General features: G+C 39.5%; 1 protein-coding gene across 1 annotated transcript in view; it reads right to left on the bottom strand.

The window, feature by feature from the left end:
* LOC139756947 (glutamate receptor-like) overlaps positions 1 to 20,479 on the bottom strand; it is a 42,843-nt gene that overhangs the window by 9,038 nt on the left and 13,326 nt on the right. Inside the window, exons 4-5 of the mRNA XM_071676890.1 lie at positions 13,798 to 13,982; positions 2,457 to 2,687 (exon numbers count right to left, since the gene is read on the bottom strand). Coding sequence (XP_071532991.1) covers positions 2,457 to 2,687; positions 13,798 to 13,982 — 416 coding nt within the window. The remainder of the gene's footprint in view (positions 1 to 2,456; positions 2,688 to 13,797; positions 13,983 to 20,479) is intronic.

Here is a 20,479-nt window from a genome sequence, read left to right as displayed (position 1 = left end):
AACAAGTAGTGGTGATGTGAGAAGGAGATAGAATGAGTATTTTGAAGGTTTGTTGAATGTGTTTGATGATAGAGTGGCAGATATATGTTGTTTTGGTAGAGGCGGTGTGCAAAGTGAGAGGGTTAGGGAAAATGATTTGGTAAATAGAGAAGAGGTAGTAAAAGCTTTGCGGAAGATGAAAGCCGGCAAGGCAGCAGGTTTGGATGGTATTGCAGTGGAATTTATTAAAAAAGAGGGTGACTGTATTGTTGACTTGTTGGTAAGGTTATTTAATGTATGTATGATTCATGGTGAGGTGCCTGAGGATTGGCGGAATGCTTGCATAGTGCCCTTGTACAAAGGTAATGGGGATAAGAGTGAGTGCTCAAATTACAGAGGTATAAGTTTGTTGAGTATTCCTGGTAAATTATATGGGAGGGTATTGATTGAGAGGGTGAAGGCATGTACAGAGCATCAGATTGGGGAAGAGCAGTGTGGTTTCAGAAGTGGTAGAGGATATAATGGATCAGGTGTTTTTGCTTTGAAGAATGTATGTGAGAAATACTTAGAAAAACAAATGGATTTGTGTGTAGCATTTATGGATCTGTAGAAGGCATATGACAGAGTTGATAGAGATGCTCTGTGGAAGGTATTAAGAATATATGGTGTGGGAGGCAAGTTGTTAGAAGCAGTGAAAAGCTTTTATCGAGGATGTAAGGCATGTGTACGTGTAGGAAGAGAGGAAAGTGATTGGTTCTCAGTGAATGTAGGTTTGCGGCAGGAGTGTGTAATATCTCCATGGTTGTTTAATGGAGATATTACAGGATGGGGTTTTTAAGGAGGTGAATGCAAGAGTTTTGGAAAGAAGCGCAAGTATGCAGCCTGTTGTGGATGAGAGAGCTTGGGAAGTGAGTCAGTTGTTGTTCGCTGATGATACAGCGCTGGTGGCTGATTCATGTAAGAAACTGCAGAAGCTGGTGACTGAGTTTGGTAAAGTGTGTGGAAGAAGAAAGTTAAGAGTAAGTGTGAGTAACAGCAATGTTATTAGGTACAGTAGGGTTGAGGGTCAAGTCAATTGAGAGGTAAGTTTGAATGGAGAAAAACTGGAGGAAGTAAAGTGTTTTAGATATCTGGGAGTGGATCTGGCAGCGGATGGAACCATGGAAGCGGAAGTGAATCATAGTGTGGGGGAGGGGGTCAAAATTCTTGGAGCCTTGAAGAATGTTTGGAAGTCGAGAACATTATCTCGGAAAGCAAAAATGGGTATGTTTGAAGGAATAGTGGTTCCAACAATGTTGTATGGTTGCGAGGCGTGGACTATGGATAGAGTTGTGCGCAGTAGGGTGGATGTGCTGGAAATGAGATGTTTGAGGACAATATGTGGTGTGAGGTGGTTTGATCGAGTAAGTAACGTAAGGGTAAGAGAGATGTGTGGAAATTAAAAGAGGGTGATTGAGACGCCAGACGAGGGTGTTTTGAAATGGTTTGGGCACATGGAGAGGATGAGTGAGGAAAGATTGACCATGAGGATATATGTGTCGGAGGTGGAGGGAACAAGGAGAAGAGGGAGACCAAATTGGAGGTGGAAAGATGGAGTGAAAAAGATTTTGTGTGATCGGGGCCTGAACATGCAGGAGGGTGAAAGGAGGGCAAGGAATAGAGTGAATTGGAGCGATGTGGTATACCGGGGTTGACGTGCTGTCAGTGGATTGAAGCAGGGCATGTGAAGCGTCTGGGGTAAACTATGGAAAGCTGTGTAGGTATGTATATTTGCGTGTGTGGACGTATGTATATACATGTGTATGGGGGGGGGGGGGGGGTTGGGCCATTTCTTTCGTCTGTTTCCTTGCGCTACCTCGCAAACGCGGGAGACAGCGACAAAGTATAATAAAAAAAAAAATAATATATATATATATATATATATATATATATATATATATATATATATGTCTGTGTTTGTATATTTATGTGTACATTGAGATGTATAGGTATGTATATTTGCGTGTGTGGACGTGTATGTATATACATGTGTATGTGGGCGGGTTGGGCCATTCTTTCGTCTGTTTCCTTGCGCGACCTTGCTAACGCGGGAGACAGCGACAAAGCAAAATAAATAGAAATAAATATATATATATATATATATATATATATATATATATATATATATATATATATATATATATATATATATATATATATACTAAGCAAGGTACAACGACAAGCCCCCACGGAAGGATGAACAGCAATTCCGTTATCATTACTCGTAAATAATTTTGAGGACATTCATTCCACTTATACGTATGGTATCAGGTGTATTTACTGAGCAGTGAATATCATTCACAAATTGAATCGGGCAGTGAAACACTAAGCAACTAGAACTGAAAACGTAAAGTTAAGGAGTATCTATTGCAGGCATTGAAGGCATTAGTCCAGGAGAGAAAACTTATATGAAATAATGAATATACCTTCCCACTCACCGGCATGTGTCTCTGTATCTCCTTTATGTCCGGGTCAGGGCTCTGGGTGAAGTAGAGGAGAGTTGTTCCACTGAAGTTCTTCCCGCCCCAGGACCAGCCATCTCGGGACAGAAGGTCTTGGAAGGTGTTGATGGGGAGAGTCTTGCCCTGGACTGAGAGGTGGGACACAAGGGAAGAGCGGTAACCTGTGCCGATAACCACACACGACAACAGCCAAGATCCCACAAACACCTGTGTATGGTAATAGATTAATACACATATGTAAAAAAAACCTGGCAGCTGTCTCTCCATAGAAGCGTTTTATACTTCATATGAAAGTGTTTATCTACAAAGCATATAGACTTAGCGTAGATTCAGCGAAATTAGTCACATGGTCGATATCCCGCTGATTGATATATATATATATATATATATATATATATATATATATATATATATATATATATATATATATATATATATATATATATATAAATATATATATATATATATATATATATATATATATATATATATATATATATATATATATATATATATATATATATATATTTATATATATATATATATATATATATATATATATATATATATATATATATATATATATATATATTCTTTTTTTTTTTGCTTTGTCGCTGTCTCCCGCGTTTGCGAGGTAGCGCAAGGAAACAGACGAAAGAAATGGCCAAACCCACCCCCATACACATGTATATACATACGTCCACACACGCAAATATACATACCTACACAGCTTTCCATGGTTTACCCCAGACGCTTCACATGCCCTGATTCAATCCACTGACAGCACGTCAACCCCGGTATACCACATCGATCCAATTCACTCTATTTCTTGCCCTCCTTTCACCCTCCTGCATGTTCAGGCCCCAAACACACAAAATCTTTTTCACTCCATCTTTCCACCTCCAATTTGGTCTCCCACTTCTCCTTGTTCCCTCCACCTCCGACACATATATCCTCTTGCCCAATCTTTCTTCACTCATTCTCTCCATGTGCCCAAACCATTTCAAAACACCATCTTCTGCTCTCCTAACCACGCTTTTTTTATTTCCACACATCTCTCTTACCCTTACATTACTTACTCGATCAAACCACCTCACACCACACATTGTCCTCAAACATCTCAAATCCAACACATCCACCCTCCTGCGCACAACTCTATCCATAGCCTACGCCTCGCAACCATACAACATTGTTGGAACCACTATCCCTTCAAACATACCCGTTTTTGCTTTCCGAGATAATGTTTTCGTCTTCTACACATTCTTCAAGGCTCCCAGGATTTTCGCCCCCTCCCCCACCCTATGATCCACTTCCGCTTCCATGGTTCCATCCGCTGCCAGATCCACTCCCAGATATCTAAAACACTTTACCTCCTAAAGTTTTTCTCCATTCAAACTTACCTCCCAATTGATTGACCCTCAACACTACTGTACCTAATAACCTTGCTCTTATTCACATTTACTCTTAACTTTCTTCTTTCACACACTTTAAAAAACTCAGTCACCAGCTTCTGCAGTTTCTTACATGAATCAGCCACCAACGCTGTATCATCAGCGAACAACAACTAACTCACTTCCCAAGCTCTCTCATCCCCAACAGACTTCATACTTGCCCCTCTTTCCAAAACTCTTGCATTCACCTCCCTAACAACCCCATCCATAAACAAATTAAACAACCATGGAGACATTACACACCCCTGCCGCAAACCTACATTCACTGAGAACCAATCACTTTCCTCTCTTCCTACACGTACACATGCCTTACATCCTCGATAAAAACTTTTCACTGCTTCTAACAACTTGCCTCCCACACAATATATTCTTAATACCTTCCACAGGGCATCTCTATCAACTCTATCATATGCCTTCTCCAGATCCATAAATGCTACATACAAATCCATTTGCTTTTCTAAGTATTTCTCACATACATTCTTCAAAGCAAACACCTGATCCACACATCCTCTATCACTTCTGAAACCACACTGCTCTTCCCCAATCTGATGCTCTATACATGCCTTCACCCTCTCAATCAATACCCTCCCATATAATTTACCAGGAATACTCAACAAACTTATACCTATGTAATTTGAGCACTCACTCTTATCCCCTTTGCCTTTGTACAATGGCACTATGCACGCATTCCCTCAATCCTAAGGCACCTCCCCATGAGTCATACATACATTGAATAACCTTATCAACCAGTCAGCAATACAGTCACCCCCTTTTTTAATAGATTCCACTGCAATACCATCCAGACCTGCTGCCTTACCGGCTTTCATCTTGCGCAAAGCTTTTACTACCTCTTCTCTGTTTACCAAATCATTTTCCCTAACCCTCTCACTTTGCACACCGCCTCGACCAAAACACCCTATATCTGCCACTATATCATCAAACACATTCAACAAACCTTCAAAATACTCACTCCATCTCCTTCTCACATCACCACTACTTGTTATCACCTCCCCATTAGCACCCTTCACTGAAGTTCCCATTTGCTCCCTTGTCTTAAGCACTTTATTTACCTCCTTCCAGAACATCTTTTTATTCTCCCTAAAATTTAATGATACTCTCTCACCCCAACTCTCATTTACCCTCTTTTTCACCTCTTGCACCTTTCTCTTGACCTCCTGTCTCTTTCTTTTATACATCTGCCACTCCGTAGCATTTTTTCCCTGCAAAAATCGTCCAAGGAGACTTGTGTGAGGAAGTACCAGGAGAGACTGAGTACAGAATGGGAAAAGGTGAAAACGATGGAAGTAAGGGGAGTGGGAGAGGAATGGGATGTATTTAGGATATCAGTGATGGATTGCGCCAAATATGCTTGTGGCATGAGAAGCGTGGGAGATGGGTTGTTTAGAAAGGGAAGTGAGTGGTGGGATGAAGAAGTAAGATTATTAGTGAATATATATATACATATATATATATATATATATATGTAAATGGAAATGGTGAAGAGCTTGTAGATTTATGTGCTGAAAAAGGACTCATGATTGGGAATACCTGGTTTAAAAAGCGAGATATACATAAGTATACCTATGTAAGTAGGAGAGATGGCCAGAGAGCGTTATTGGATTACGTGTTAATTGACAGGCGCGCGAAAGAGACTTTTAGATGTTAATGTGCTGAGAGGTGTAACTGGAGGGATGTCTGATCATTATCTTGTGGAGGCTAAGGTGAAGATTTGTATGGGTTTTCAGAGAAAAAGAGTGAATCTTGGGGTAAAGAGGGTGGTGAGAGTAAGTGAGCTTGGGAAGGAGACTTGTGTGAGGAAGTACCAGGAGAGACTGAGGGCAGAATGGAAAAAGGTGAGAACAATGGAAGTAAGGGGAGTGGGGGAGGAATGGGATGTATTTAGGGAATCAGTGATGGATTGCGCAAAAGATGCTTGTGGCATGAGAAGAGTGGGAGGTGGGTTGATTAGAAAGGGTAGTGAGTGGTGGGATGAAGAAGTAAGAGAATTAGTGAAAGAGAAGAGAGAGGCATTTGGACGATTTTTGCAGGGAAAAAATGCAGTTGAGTGGGAGACGTATAAAAGAAAGAGACAGGAGGTCAAGAGAAAGGTGCAAGAGGTGAAAAAAAGGGCAAATGAGAGTTGGGGTGAGAGAGTATCATTAAATTTTAGGGAGAATAAAAAGATGTTCTGGAAGGAGGTAAATAAAGTGCGTAAGACAAGGGAACAAATGGGAACTTCAGTGAAGGGCGCAAATGGGGAGGTGATAACAAGTAGTGGTGATGTGAGAAGGAGATGGAGTGAGTATTTTGAAGGTTTGTTGAATGTGTTTGATGATAGAGTGGCAGATATAGGGTGTTTTGGTCGAGGTGGTGTGCAAAGTGAGAGGGTTAGGGAAAATGATTTGGTAAACAGAGAAGAGGTAGTAAAAGCTTTGCGGAAGATGAAAGCCGGCAAGGCAGCAGGTTTGGATGGTATTGCAGTGGAATTTATTAAAAAAGGGGGTGACTGTATTGTTGACTGGTTGGTAAGGTTAATTAATGTATGTATGACTCATGGTGAGGAGCCTGGGGATTGGCGGAATGCGTGCATAGTGCCATTGTACAAAGGCAAAGGGGATAAGAGTGAGTGCTCAAATTACAGAGGTATAAGTTTGTTGAGTATTCCTGGTAAATTATATGGGAGGGTATTGATTGAGAGGGTGAAGGCATGTACAGAGCATCAGATTGGGGAAGAGCAGTGTGGTTTCAGAAGTGGTTGAGGATGTGTGGATCAGGTGTTTGCTTTGAAGAATGTATGTGAGAAATACTTAGAAAAGCAAATGGATTTGTATGTAGCATTTATGGATCTGGAGAAGGCATATGATAGAGTTGATAAAGATGCTCTGTGGAACGTATTAAGAATATATGGTGTGGGAGGCAAGTTGTTAGAAGCAGTGAAAAGTTTTTATCGAGGATGTAAGGCATGTGTACGTGTAGGAAGAGAGGAAAGTGATTGGTTCTCAGTGAATGTAGGTTTGCGGCAGGGGTGTGTGATGTCTCCATGGCTGTTTAATTTGTTTATGGATGGGGTTGTTAGGGAGGTGAATGCAAGAGTTTTGGAAAGAGGGGCAAGTATGCAGTCTGTCGTGGATGAGAGAGCTTGGGAAGTGAGTCAGTTGTTGTTAGCTGATGATACAGCGCTGGTGGCTGATTCATGTGAGAAACTGCAGAAGCTGGTGACTGAGTTTGGTAAAGTGTGTGAAAGAAGAAAGTTAAGAGTAAATGTGAATAAGAGCAAGGTTATTAGGTACAGTAGGGTTGAGGGTCAAGTCAATTGGGAGGTGAGTTTGAATGGAGAAAAACTGGAGGAAGTGAAGTGTTTTAGATATCTGGGAGTGGATCTGGCAGCGGATGGAACCATGGAAGCGGAAGTGGATCATAGGGTGGGGGAGGGGGCGAAAATTCTGGGGGCCTTGAAGAATGTGTGGAAGTCGAGAACATTATCTCGGAAAGCAAAAATGGGTATGTTTGAAGGAATAGTGGTTCCAATAATGTTGTATGGTTGCGAGGCGTGGGCTATGGATAGAGTTGTGCGCAGGAGGATGGATGTGCTGGAAATAAGATGTTTGAGGACAATGTGTGGTGTGAGGTGGTTTGATCGAGTAAGTAACGTAAGGGTAAGAGAGATGTGTGGAAATAAAAAGAGCGTGGTTGAGAGAGCAGAAGAGGGTGTTTTGAAATGGTTTGGGCACATAGAGAGAATGAGTGAGGAAAGATTGACCAAGAGGATATATGTGTCGGAGGTGGAGGGAACGAGGAGAAGAGGGAGACCAAATTGGAGGTGGAAAGATGGAGTGAAAAAGATTTTGTGTGATCGGGGCCTGAACATGCAGGAGGGTGAAAGGAGGGCAAGGAATAGAGTGAATTGGAGCGATGTGGTATACCGGGGTTGACGTGCTGTCAGTGGATTGAATCGGGGCATGTGAAGCGTCTGGGGTAAACCATGGAAAGCTGTGTAGGTATGTATATTTGCGTGTGTGGACGTATGTATATACATGTGTATGGGGGTGGGTTTGGCCATTTCTTTCGTCTGTTTCCTTGCGCTACCTCGCAAAAGCGGGAGACAGCGACAAAGCAAAAAAAAAAAAATATATATATATATATATATATATATATATATATATATATATATATATATATATATATATATATTATCTTTTATTTTGCTTTGTCGCTGCCTCCCGCGTTTGCGAGGTAGCGCAAGGAAACAGACGAAAGAAATGGCCCAACCCACCCCCATCCACGTATATACATACACGTCCACACACGCAAATATACATAACTATATATCTCAATGTACACATATATATACACACACAGACGCATACATATACACCCATGCACACAATTCACACTGCCTTTATTCATTTCCATCGCCACCTCGCCACACATGGAATACCATCCCCCTCCCCCTTCATGTGTGCGAGGTAGCGCTAGGAAAAGACAACAAAGGCCCCATTCGTTCACCCTCAGTCTCTAGCTGTCATGCAATAATGCCCGAAACCACAGATCCCTTTCCACATCCAGGCCCCACACAACTTCCTATTGTTTACCTTAAACGCTTCACATGCCCTGATTCAATCCACTGACAGCACGTCAACCCCGGTATACCACATCGATCCAATTCACGCTATTCCTTGCCCTCCTTTCACCCTCCTGCATGTTCAGGCCCCGATCACTCAAAATCTTTTTCACTCCATCTTTCCACCTCCAATTTGGTCTCCCACTTCTCCTCGTTCCCTCCACCTTCGAAACAAATATTCTCTTGGTCAATCTTGTTCAGTATATATATATATATATATATATATATATATATATATATATATATATATATATATATATATATATATATATATATATATACGTTGAGATATATAGATATGTATGTGCGTGTGTGGATATGTATGTATACACATGTGTATGTGGGTGGGTAGGGCCATTCTTTCGTCTCTTTCCTTGTGCTATCTCGCTAACGCGGGAGACAGCGACAAAGTATAATATTAGAATATATATATATATATATATATATATATATATATATATTATCCATAGGGATAGCGGAGAAAGAATACTTCCCAAGCATTCCCTGCGTGTCGTTGTAGGCGACTAAACGGGGATTGAGCGGGGCACTGGAAATCCTCCTATTCCGTTTTTAATTTTGCAAAAGAAGGAACAGATAAGGGAGCCAAATGAGGATATTCCCTCAAAGACTCACTCCTCTGTTCTTAACTCTACCTCGCTAATGCGGGAAATGGCGAATATGTATGTATGAAATATGTATATATATATTTTTTTTTTTTTTTGCTTTGTCGCTGTCTCCCGCGTTTGCGAGGTAGCGCAAGGAAACAGACGAAAGAAATGGCCAAACCCACCCCCATACACATGTATATACATACGTCCACACACGCAAATATACATACCTACACAGCTTTCCATGGTTTTCCCCAGACGCTTCACATGCCTTGATTCAATCCACTGACAGCACGTCGACCCCAGTATACCACATCGCTCCAATTCACTCTATTACTTGCCCTCCTTTCACCCTCCTGCATGTTCAGGCAACGATCACACAAAATCTTTTTCACTCCATCTTTCCACCTCCAATTTGGTCTCCCTCTTCTCCCCGTTCCCTCCACCTCCGACACATATATCCTCTTGGTCAATCTTTCCTCACTCATTCTCTCCATGTGCCCAAACCATTTCAAAACACCCTCTTCTGCTCTCTCAACCACGCTCTTTTTATTTCCACACATCTCTCTTACCCTTACGTTACTTACTCGATCAAATCACCTCACACCACACATTGTCCTCAAACATCTCATTTCCAGCACATCCATCCTCCTGCGCACAACTCTATCCATAGCCCACGCCTCGCAACCGTACAACATTGTTGGAACCACTATTCCTTCAAACATACCCATTTTTGCTTTCCGAGATAATGTTCTCGACTTCCAAACATTCTTCAAGGCTCCCAGAATTTTCGCCCCCTCCCCCACCCTATGATCCTTTCCCACTTCCATGGTTCCATCCGCTGCCAGATCCACTCCCAGATATCTATAACACTTCACTTCCTTCAGTTTTTCTCCATTCAAACTCACCTCCCAATTGACTTGACCCTCAACCCTACTGTACCTAATAACCTTGCTCTTATTCACATTTACTCTTAACTTTCTTCTTTCACACACTTTACCAAACTCAGTCACCAGCTTCTGCAGTTTCTCACATGAATCAGCCACCAGCGCTGTATCATCAGCGAACAACAACTGACTCACTTCCCAAGCTCTCTCATCCCCAACAGACTTCATACTTGCCCCTCTTTCCAAAACTCTTGCATTCACCTCCCTAACAACCCCATCCATAAACAAATTAAACAACCATGGAGACATCACACACCCCTGCCGCAAACCTACATTCACTGAGAACCAATCACTTTCCTCTCTTCCTACACGTACACATGCCTTACATCCTCGATAAAAACTTTTCACTGCTTCTAACAACTTGCCTCCCACACCATATATTCTTAATACCTTCCACAGAGCATCTCTATCAACTCTATCATATGCCTTCTGCAGATCCATAAATGCTACATACAAATCCATTTGCTTTTCTAAGTATTTCTCACACACATTCTTCAAAGCAAACACCTGATCCACACATCCTCTACCACTTCTGAAACCACACTGCTCTTCCCCAATCTGATGCTCTGTACATGCCTTCACCCTCTCAATCAATACCCTCCCATATAATTTACCAGGAATACTCAACAAACTTATACATCTTTAATTTGAGCACTCACTCTTATCCCCTTTGCCTTTGTACAATGGCACTATGCACGCATTCCGCCAATCCTCAGGCACCTCACCATGAGTCATACATACATTAAATAACCTTACCAACCAGTCAACAATACAGTCACCCCCTTTTTTAATAAATTCCACTGTAATACCATCCAAACCTGTTGCCTTGCCGGCTTTCATCTTCCGCAAAGCTTTCACTACCTCTTCTCTGTTTACCAAGTCATTTTCCCTAACCCTCTCACTTTGCACACCACCTCGACCAAAACACCCTATATCTGCCACTCTATCATCAAACACAATCAACAAACCTTCAAAATACTCACTCCATCTCCTTCTCACATCACCACTACTTGTTATCACCTCCCCATTTGCGCCCTTCACTGAAGTTCCCATTTGCTCCCTTGTCTTACGCACTTTATTTACCTCCTTCCAGAACATCTTTTTATTCTCCCTGAAATTTAATAATACTCTCTCACCCCAACTCTCATTTGCCCTTTTTTTCACCTCTTGCACCTTTCTCTTGACCTCCTGTCTCTTTCTTTTATACATCTCCCACTCAATTGCATTTTTTCCCTGCAAAAATCGTCCAAATGCCTCTCTTTTCTCTTTCACTAATACTCTTACTTCTTCATCCCACCACTCACTACCCTTTCTAATAAACCCACCTCCCACTATTCTCATGCCACAAGCATCTTTTGCGCAATCCATCACTGATTTCCTAAATACATCCCATTCCTCCCCCACTCCCCTTACTTCCATTGTTCTCACCTTTTTCCATTCTGTACTCAGTCTCTCCTGGTACTTCCTCACACAAGTCTCCTTCCCAAGCTCACTTACTCTCACCACCTTCTTCTCCCCAACATTCACTCTTCTTTTCTGAAAACCCATACAAATCTTCACCTTAGCCTCCATAAGATATCTTTTTATATATATATACATTTATATATATATTTATATATATATATATATATATATATATATATATATATATTTTTTTCTTTCTTTCAAACTATTCGCCATTTCCCGCGTTAGCGAGGTAGCGTTAAGAACAGAGGACTGGGCCTTGGAGGGAATATCCTCACCTGGCCCCCTTCTCTGTTCCTTGTTTTGGAAAATTAAAAAAAAAAAAAAAAAAAAAAAAAAACGAGAGGGGAAGATTTCCAGCCCCCCGCTCCCTCCCCCCCCAGTCGCCCTCCACGACACGCAGGGAACACGTGGGAAGCATTCTCTCTCCCCCATCCCCAGGGACAATACACATATATATATATATATATATATTCCCATGAGTCCACGGGGAAAACGAAACACGAAAAGTTCCCAAGTGCACCCCCATGTAATAATCACATATATATATATATATATATATATATATATATATATATATATATATATATATATATATATATATATACACATATATCCCTGGGGACAGGGGAGAAAGAACTCCCCCCACGCACCCCCCGCGTGTCGCAGAAGGCGATATATATATATATATATATATTGTTTTTTCTTTTCTTTTAAACTATTCGCCATTTCCTGCGTTAGCGAGGTAGCGTTAAGAACAGAGGACTGGGCCTTTGTGGGATATCCTCACCTGACCCCCTTCTCTGTTCCTTATTTTGGAAAATTAAAAAAAAAACAAGAGAGGGGAGGATTTCCAGCCATCCGCTCCCTCCCATTTAGTCGCCTTCTACGACACGCAGGAAATACGTGGGAAATATTCTTTCTCCCCTATCCCCAGGGATATATATATATATATATATATATATATATATATATATATATATATATATATATATATATATATATATATATATATATATATATATATATATATATATATATATATTTATATATATATATATATATATATATATATATATATATATATATATATATATATATATATATATATATATATATATATATATATATATATATATATATATATATATATATACACATATATATATATATATATATATATATATATTTCAACGTTCACTCGTATATACATGCCTATACATTTCAACGTACACATATATATACATTCCTCTACATTTCAACGTATACATATATATACATGCACAGATATATATGCATATACACATGTATATAATTTATATTTTCTGCCTTTATTTATTTCCGTCGCCACCCCGTCACATGAAATGACACCGCTTCCCCCCTGCACTCGCGAGAGTTAGTGCTAGGAAATGATAACAAAGGCAACATTCGTTCACACACAGTCTCTGCCTGTCATGTATAATGCACCGAAACCACAGCTCCCTTTCCACATCCATTTGCATTTGACGGTGTAAACACTCCCAGCTGTTGCATTCTTTGGCCTACTTTTTATTAAGGTCTTACTGATAGCGTTATTGTACCTGAAGGCAACATTACAAGCACTGTTTTTTTACGTCTTAGACTAGCTAAATCGGGTGGATAGGGCAACACTAAACACTTAGACTTATCCTTATTTGTCACATTATTTGGTACAAGAAGCATAAAATTTCTACCTAACTTACCAGTAAGCTTTGTTCACATCCACCCCAACATTGAATTCAAGATTGAGTGAGAAAAAGAAGGCAAACTGTCCTTTCTTGATGTGGTGATATTGTGAGAATCTCGTCATTTGTCCTTTACAATCTACAGGAAGCCTACCAACCTTGAGTGTTATATTCATTATTTCTTGATACATAAGTCGTCTATAAAAATGTCTATACTTCTAAGAGCACTACGGGTATGTGATCCCATAGTCCTGGTACACGAATATAGTCTTATAAGCCGTATCTTTAGGCCGTTATATTATCCCCATTGGTTTACCCATGTGAGGTTGCTTTTCAGGCAGCAAATCTATCTAAATGTTCTGTATGAAATTGCTTTTGGCATGTGCAGTTGTGGTACCAAACTATCCTGGTTCAGACCTACATGGAGAGCAAACTATCTTTAAGGAGCCCACAAGTGGTCATATGTCCATTAGTGTATGTCTTAATGTCTTTGGTTAATGCTGAAACCTGACAGTATCCCTACTTGGCCACTGACGTTGCTAGGGTTGTAAGTGGAGGGCTCCTCCAGCAACAATCCCCAGCTGTGGAAAATGGCAGGAGGAAATCTGATGCTGCGTTGACCCGACACCCAAGACCATCCTTTCTGCAGGAGCCACAGGATGACACCAGACACTGATGTGCAGATGATGATCGTTATCCAAACTTCTCCTGGAGAGAAGGAAGGAAGAAATTGTACTTTTCTAACATTAGGAAGATACTGTTATGCTACTCCATCAATCGATTGTAGTAACTGAGGAGATACCTTACCACTGAGAGTGAATGAGGAAACATAATAGAAATACAAAGGAGATTTAGAGAATGATGACATTTGTGAAATTTAAGATATTTCTCTAAGGGCAGGAAGCTCATATATACTTCAAGCACTCAGTGAGTTTGTTCTCCTAAGTCATGTAGGGCAGTAAGTGTGCGAACTGCAGAATGTAATTAACGTTGTCCGGTCATGATGCACTTTGCGATCTTATCTACCAATTCACACCCACAGTAGGAGAGGTTATATATATTCAATAGACACATTATGGAACTATCAATATTTAAGCTCTGCTTACCTGCAGGCTCTGGCGAGTAACTTGAGACAACAAATAAGTTTGTGAAAAATAAGTCATGTCGGCGCCACTACGGTGAATGGACATGAAATTCTATTTTGTTACGAACTGATTTTAGGGATCCTATATCTGGATATGAATTGCTGAGAGTAAGATACATTGATTTGTATAATGAATGGGAAAACATTAAGTTTTCTACGGACTGTGGAAAGAAAGAGATAAAGTCCACCTTAAAGATCTCCCTGATATTCTTCAAAGTGAGATTTCCTTTACCAGACTATGGCCTCCCACATGTTCGGCAGTAAAATGACAAAGTGTTAGGGCAACTGTTACGAAACTTCATATAATGTTCTCTAGTTCCGGAAATCATCTTATTGCTTACGTTGATATAGACCGAGGAAATTAGACGAAAAGTTCAGTGACGTAGGTGGATATTACGGCACATTGCTGTATCTTACATGTAAGAGACAAAAAAGAACCTTTTTCTTGCGATTTTCTTGTCTTTTTTTTTTTACAGTCGAGTAAGTGTAACTAACTAGGAAATAGTTTGCCCACAGTTCAGCTAGCCGGGCTCAGAGCACTTTCAGTCTACGGGTTGTAAACCAAGCGCAAACGGGTTTCATTTCTTCGTGTAAGATTCCTGGCCTTAAAGAATACTATGTGGTGTAGCGGTCAGCGTTCCAGACCATGACGCATTCATGGGTTGCACAGGGTCGAGCACATAGGTTCGAATCTAAGTTGTGGCAGTCGTTCTCCAGTCAACCCATCTGTTCATCCAGGCTTAAGGGTTGGGCTGGTCGACAAAATGGGTATCCGAGCGGATATATATATATATATATATATATATATATATATATATATATATATATATATATATATATATATATATATATATATCTTTTCTTTCAAACTATTCGCCATTTCCCGCGTTAGCAAGGTAGCGTTTACAAAAGAGGACTGGTCCTATGAGGGAACATCCTCACCTGGCCCCCTTCTCTGTTCCTTCATTTGGAAAATTAAAAACCATAGGGGAAGATTTCCAGCCCCCCGCTCCCTCCCCTTTTAGTAGCTTTCTACGACACGCAGGGAATACGCGGAAAGTATTCTTTCTCCCCTATCCCCAGGGATGATTATATATATATATATATATATATATATATATATATATATATATATATATATATATATATATATTAAGAATACTTTCCACGTATTCCCTGCGTGTCGTAGAAGGCGACTAAAAGGGGAGGGAGCGGGGGGCTGGAAATCCTCCCCTCTCATTTTTTTTTTTAATTTTCCAAAAGAAGGAACAGAGGGGGCCAGGTGAGGATATTCCAAAAAAGGCCCAGTCCTCTGTTCTAACGCTACCTCACTAACGCGGGAAATGGCAAATAGTTTAAAAGAAAGAAAAGAATATATATATATATATATATATATATATATATATATATATATATATATATATATATATATATATATATATATATATATATATATATATGTATATATGTATATATATATATATATATATATATATATATATATATATATATATATATATATATATATATATATATATATATATATATATATATATGTATATATGTATATATATATATATATATATATATATATATATATATATATATATATATATATATATATATATATATATATATATATATATATATATATATATATATATATATATATATATATATATATATATATATATATATATATAAATATATATACAAAAACATATATATATATATATATATATATATATATATATATATATATATATATATATATATATATATATAATCCCTGGGGATAGGGGAGAAAGAATACTTCCCACGTATTCCCTGCCTGTCGTAGAAGGCGACTAAAAGGGGAGGGAGCGGGGGGCTGGAAATCCTCCCCTCTCGTTTTTTTTTTTTTTTTTTTTTTTTTTTTAATTTTCCAAAAGAAGGAACAGAGAAGGGGGCCAGGTGAGGATATTCCCTCAAAGGCCCAGTCCTCTGTTCTTAACGCTACCTTGCTAATGCGGGAAATGGCGAATAGTTTGAAAGAAAGAAAAAGATAATGCCACAAGATATTCTATGTGAAATTGAAACAGTAGCTACATATCTTTTTTATTGGCATTTCAAAGGAAGATTAATATGCAGTCACAGTCAGATATTAGTGCAGCACAAAGTTCTGTCAATGAATGAACTTCATGAAAGATAGACAAAGGGAGAGAGAGAGAGAAGAAAGACACAGGGAGCATGAGGTCACTGATCGTGGGCACTTTGGCATGTGGCATATATTGGCCTATGTATGGTTAACAGCAATATTTCACTTCTGTAGTCTGTTCATTTATGTTCTTGACTTTCATGAGATATGTTTATAAATTTTTGTATGGTTATTGGCTTTTTTTATGATTATGATTACCTAAGTGTATGGTATCGGAGGGAACTGTACACTTATGGGACCATATCTTAAATTTTTTCCATTGTATAACTTTTTAAACTTTTGTGTACAGTCACCATTCACTGTTTCAACTCATTTGTTTGTACCTACTCTTGCTTATGTGTGTGTGTGTATGTAGTTGTTTTGAATGTAGTGACTAATTTGTCTTGTAATATACAGTGTGAGAATTATGTACTTGTGGGGCTGTATCTCTTAAAGCTTTACCTTACAAGTTTGAAACATTCACCTTTATCTTTTTCGTCTCCTACCTGTTTGTACTGAAGGGGATGCTGTTTTCCTCTGATGGGACTTCATGTTGTGAACCTTATAATCATACAACTTTTTAAGCTGATGTATTGTCCATAATCACTCTCATGACTGATTTTTTGAATCATCTACATCTCTCAATACTCGGCAAAAATAGCACTGTACAGTCTTTCCGACAAGTTTCTTGCTCAGTTTCTTGTTATGGTATATAGTTGTTCTATCTTTGCATCTTTCGAAGAACTGTTCACTGATAACATCATCAAACTGGTTGTAATCAGGTTACCTCTTACTCTTCTTTCTTCCATGGTGGACAAATCCTAGGCTTTTCGCCTTTCCCATAACTCACATTTCTTAATTTGGTTACTATTTTTGTTGCTGTCCCCTATTATTTATCTATGCAGCTTTTATTGTGGTGAACAAAGTTTAAGAAAAATGTTCAAGTTTTGGCCTGCTGAATATCTCCTGGGGATAGGGGATTAAGAATACTTCCCACGTATTCCCTGCGTGTTGTAGAAGGCGACTAAAAAGGGAGGGAGCGGGGGGCTGGAAATCCTCCCCTCTAGTGTTTTTTTTTTTTTTTTTTTCAAAAGAAGGAACAGAGGGGGCCAGGTGAGGTTATTCTAAAAAAAGGCCCAGTCCTCTGTTCTTAACGCTACCTCGCTAACGCGGGAAATGGCGAATAGTTTAAAAGAAAGAAAAAGAAAAATATATATATATATATATATATATATATATATATATATATATATATATATATATATATATATATATATATATATATATATATATATATATATATATATATAAATATATATACAAAAACATATATATATATATATATATATATATATATATATATATATATATATATATATATTTATTACTTATTTTATTTATTTTGCTTTGTCGCTGTCTCCCGCGTTTGCGAGGAAGCGCAAGAAAACAGACGAAAGAAATGGCCCAACCCACTCCCATACACATGTATATATATACACGTCCACACACGCAAATATACATGCCTATACATCTCAATGTACACGTATATATACACACACAGACACATATATATATACCCATGCACACAATTCACAGTGTCTGCCTTTATTCATTTCCATCGCCACCTGGCCACACATGGAATACCATCCCTCTCCCCCCTCATGTATGCGAGGTAGCGCTAGGAAAAGACAACAAAGGCCCCATTCGTTCACACTCAGTCTCTAGCTGTCATGCAATAATGCCCGAAACCACAGCTCCCTTTCCACATCCAGACCCCACACAACTTTCCATGGTTTACCCCAGACGCTTCACATGCCCTAATTCAATCCACTGACAGCGCGTCAACCCCGGTATACCACATAGATCCAATTCAATCTATTCCTTGCCCGCCTTTCACTCAAAATCTTTTTCACTCCATCTTTCCACCTCCAATTTGGTCTCCTACTTCTCCTCGTTCCCTCCACCTCCGACACATATATCCTCTTGGTCAATCTTTCCTCACTCATTCTCTCCATGTGCCCAAACCATTTCAAAACACCCTCTTCTGCTCTCTCAACCACACTCTTTTTATTTCCACACATCTCTCTTACCCTTACATTACTTACTCGATCAAACCATCTCACACCACACATTGTCCTCAAACATCTCATTTCCAGCACATCCACCCTCATGCGCACAACTCTATCCATAGCCCACGCCTCGCAACCATACAATATTGTTGGAACCACTATTCCTTCAAACATACCCGTTTTTGCTTTCCGAGATAATGTTCTCGACTTCCACACATTCTTCAAGGCTCCCAGAATTTTCGCCCCCTCCCCCACCCTATGATTCACTTCCGTTTCCATGGTTCCATCCGCTGCCAAATCCACTCCCAGATATCTAAAACACTTTACTTCCTCCAGTTTTCCTCCATTCAAACTTACCTCCCAATTGACTTGACCCTCAACCCTACTGTACCTAATAACCTTGCTCTTATTCACATTTACTCTCAGCGTTCTTCTTTCACACACTTTACCAATCTCAGTCACCAGCTTCTGCAGTTTCTCACATGAATCAGCCACCAGCGCTGTATCATCAGCGAACAACAACTGACTTACTTCCCAAGCACTCTCATCCACAACAGACTGCATACTTGCAGCTCTTTCCAAAAGTCTTGCATTCACCTCCCTAACAATCCCTTCCATAAACAAATCAAACAACCATGGAGACATCACACACCCCTGCCGCAAACCTACATTCACTGAGAACCAATCACTTTCCTCTCTTCCTACACGTACACATGCCTTATATCCGCGATAAAAACTTTTCACTGCTTCTAACAACTTGCCTCCCACACCAATATTCTTAATACCTTCCACAGAGCATCTCTAACAACTCTATCATATGCTTTTTCCAGATCCATAAATGCTACATACAAATCCACTTGCTTTTCTAAGTATTTCTCACATATATTCTTCAAAGCAAACACCTGATCCACACATCCTCTACCACTTCTGAAACCACACTGCTCTTCCCCAATCTGATGCTCTGTACATGTCTTCACCCTCTCAATCAATACCCTCCCATATAATTTACCAGGAATACTCATCAAACTTATACCTCTGTAATTTGAGCACTCACTCTTATCCCATTTGCCTTTGTACAATGGCACTATGCAAGCATATCGCCAATCCTCAGGCACCTCACCATAATACATACATACATTAAATAACCTTACCAACCAGTCAACAAAACAGTCACCCCCTTTTTTAATAAATTCCACTGCAATACCATCCAAACCCGCTGCCTTGCCGGCTTTCATCTTCCGCAAAGCTTTTACTACCTTTTCTCTGTTTACCAAATCATTTTCCCTAGCCCTCTCACTTTGCACACCACCTCGACCAAAACACCCTATATCTGCCACTCTATCATCAAACACATTCAACAAACCTTCAAAATACTCACTCCATCTCCTTCTCACATCACCTTTTCTTGTTATCACCTCCCCTATATTTATATTATCCCTGAGGATAGGGGAGAAAGAATACTTCCCACTTATTTCCAGCGTGTCGTAAAAAGCGACTAAAACAGGAGGGTGAGGGGTGGGGGGGCTGGAAATCCTCCCCTCCCGTTTTCTACTTTTCTAAAAAAAAGAAGAAAAAGGCACAGAGAGCGGGGCCAAGTGCGGATATTCCCTCTTCAGGCTCAGTCCTCTGTTCTTAACGCTACCTCGCAAATGCGGGAAATTACTGATCCTAAAAAAATAGATAAATATATCTTTCTTTCTTTCATACTATTCGCCATATCCCGCATCAGCGAGGTAGCGTTAAGAACAGAGGACTGGGCCTTTGAGGGAAATCCTCACCTGGCCCCCTTCTCTGTTCCTTCTTTTGGAAAATGAAA

Source organism: Panulirus ornatus, chromosome 23 (genome assembly GCF_036320965.1).
Source record: "Panulirus ornatus isolate Po-2019 chromosome 23, ASM3632096v1, whole genome shotgun sequence".
NCBI lineage: Eukaryota > Metazoa > Arthropoda > Malacostraca > Decapoda > Palinuridae > Panulirus > Panulirus ornatus.
Note: the sequence above shows the minus strand (reverse complement) of the source record. Positions and strands in the feature narration are given on the sequence as shown.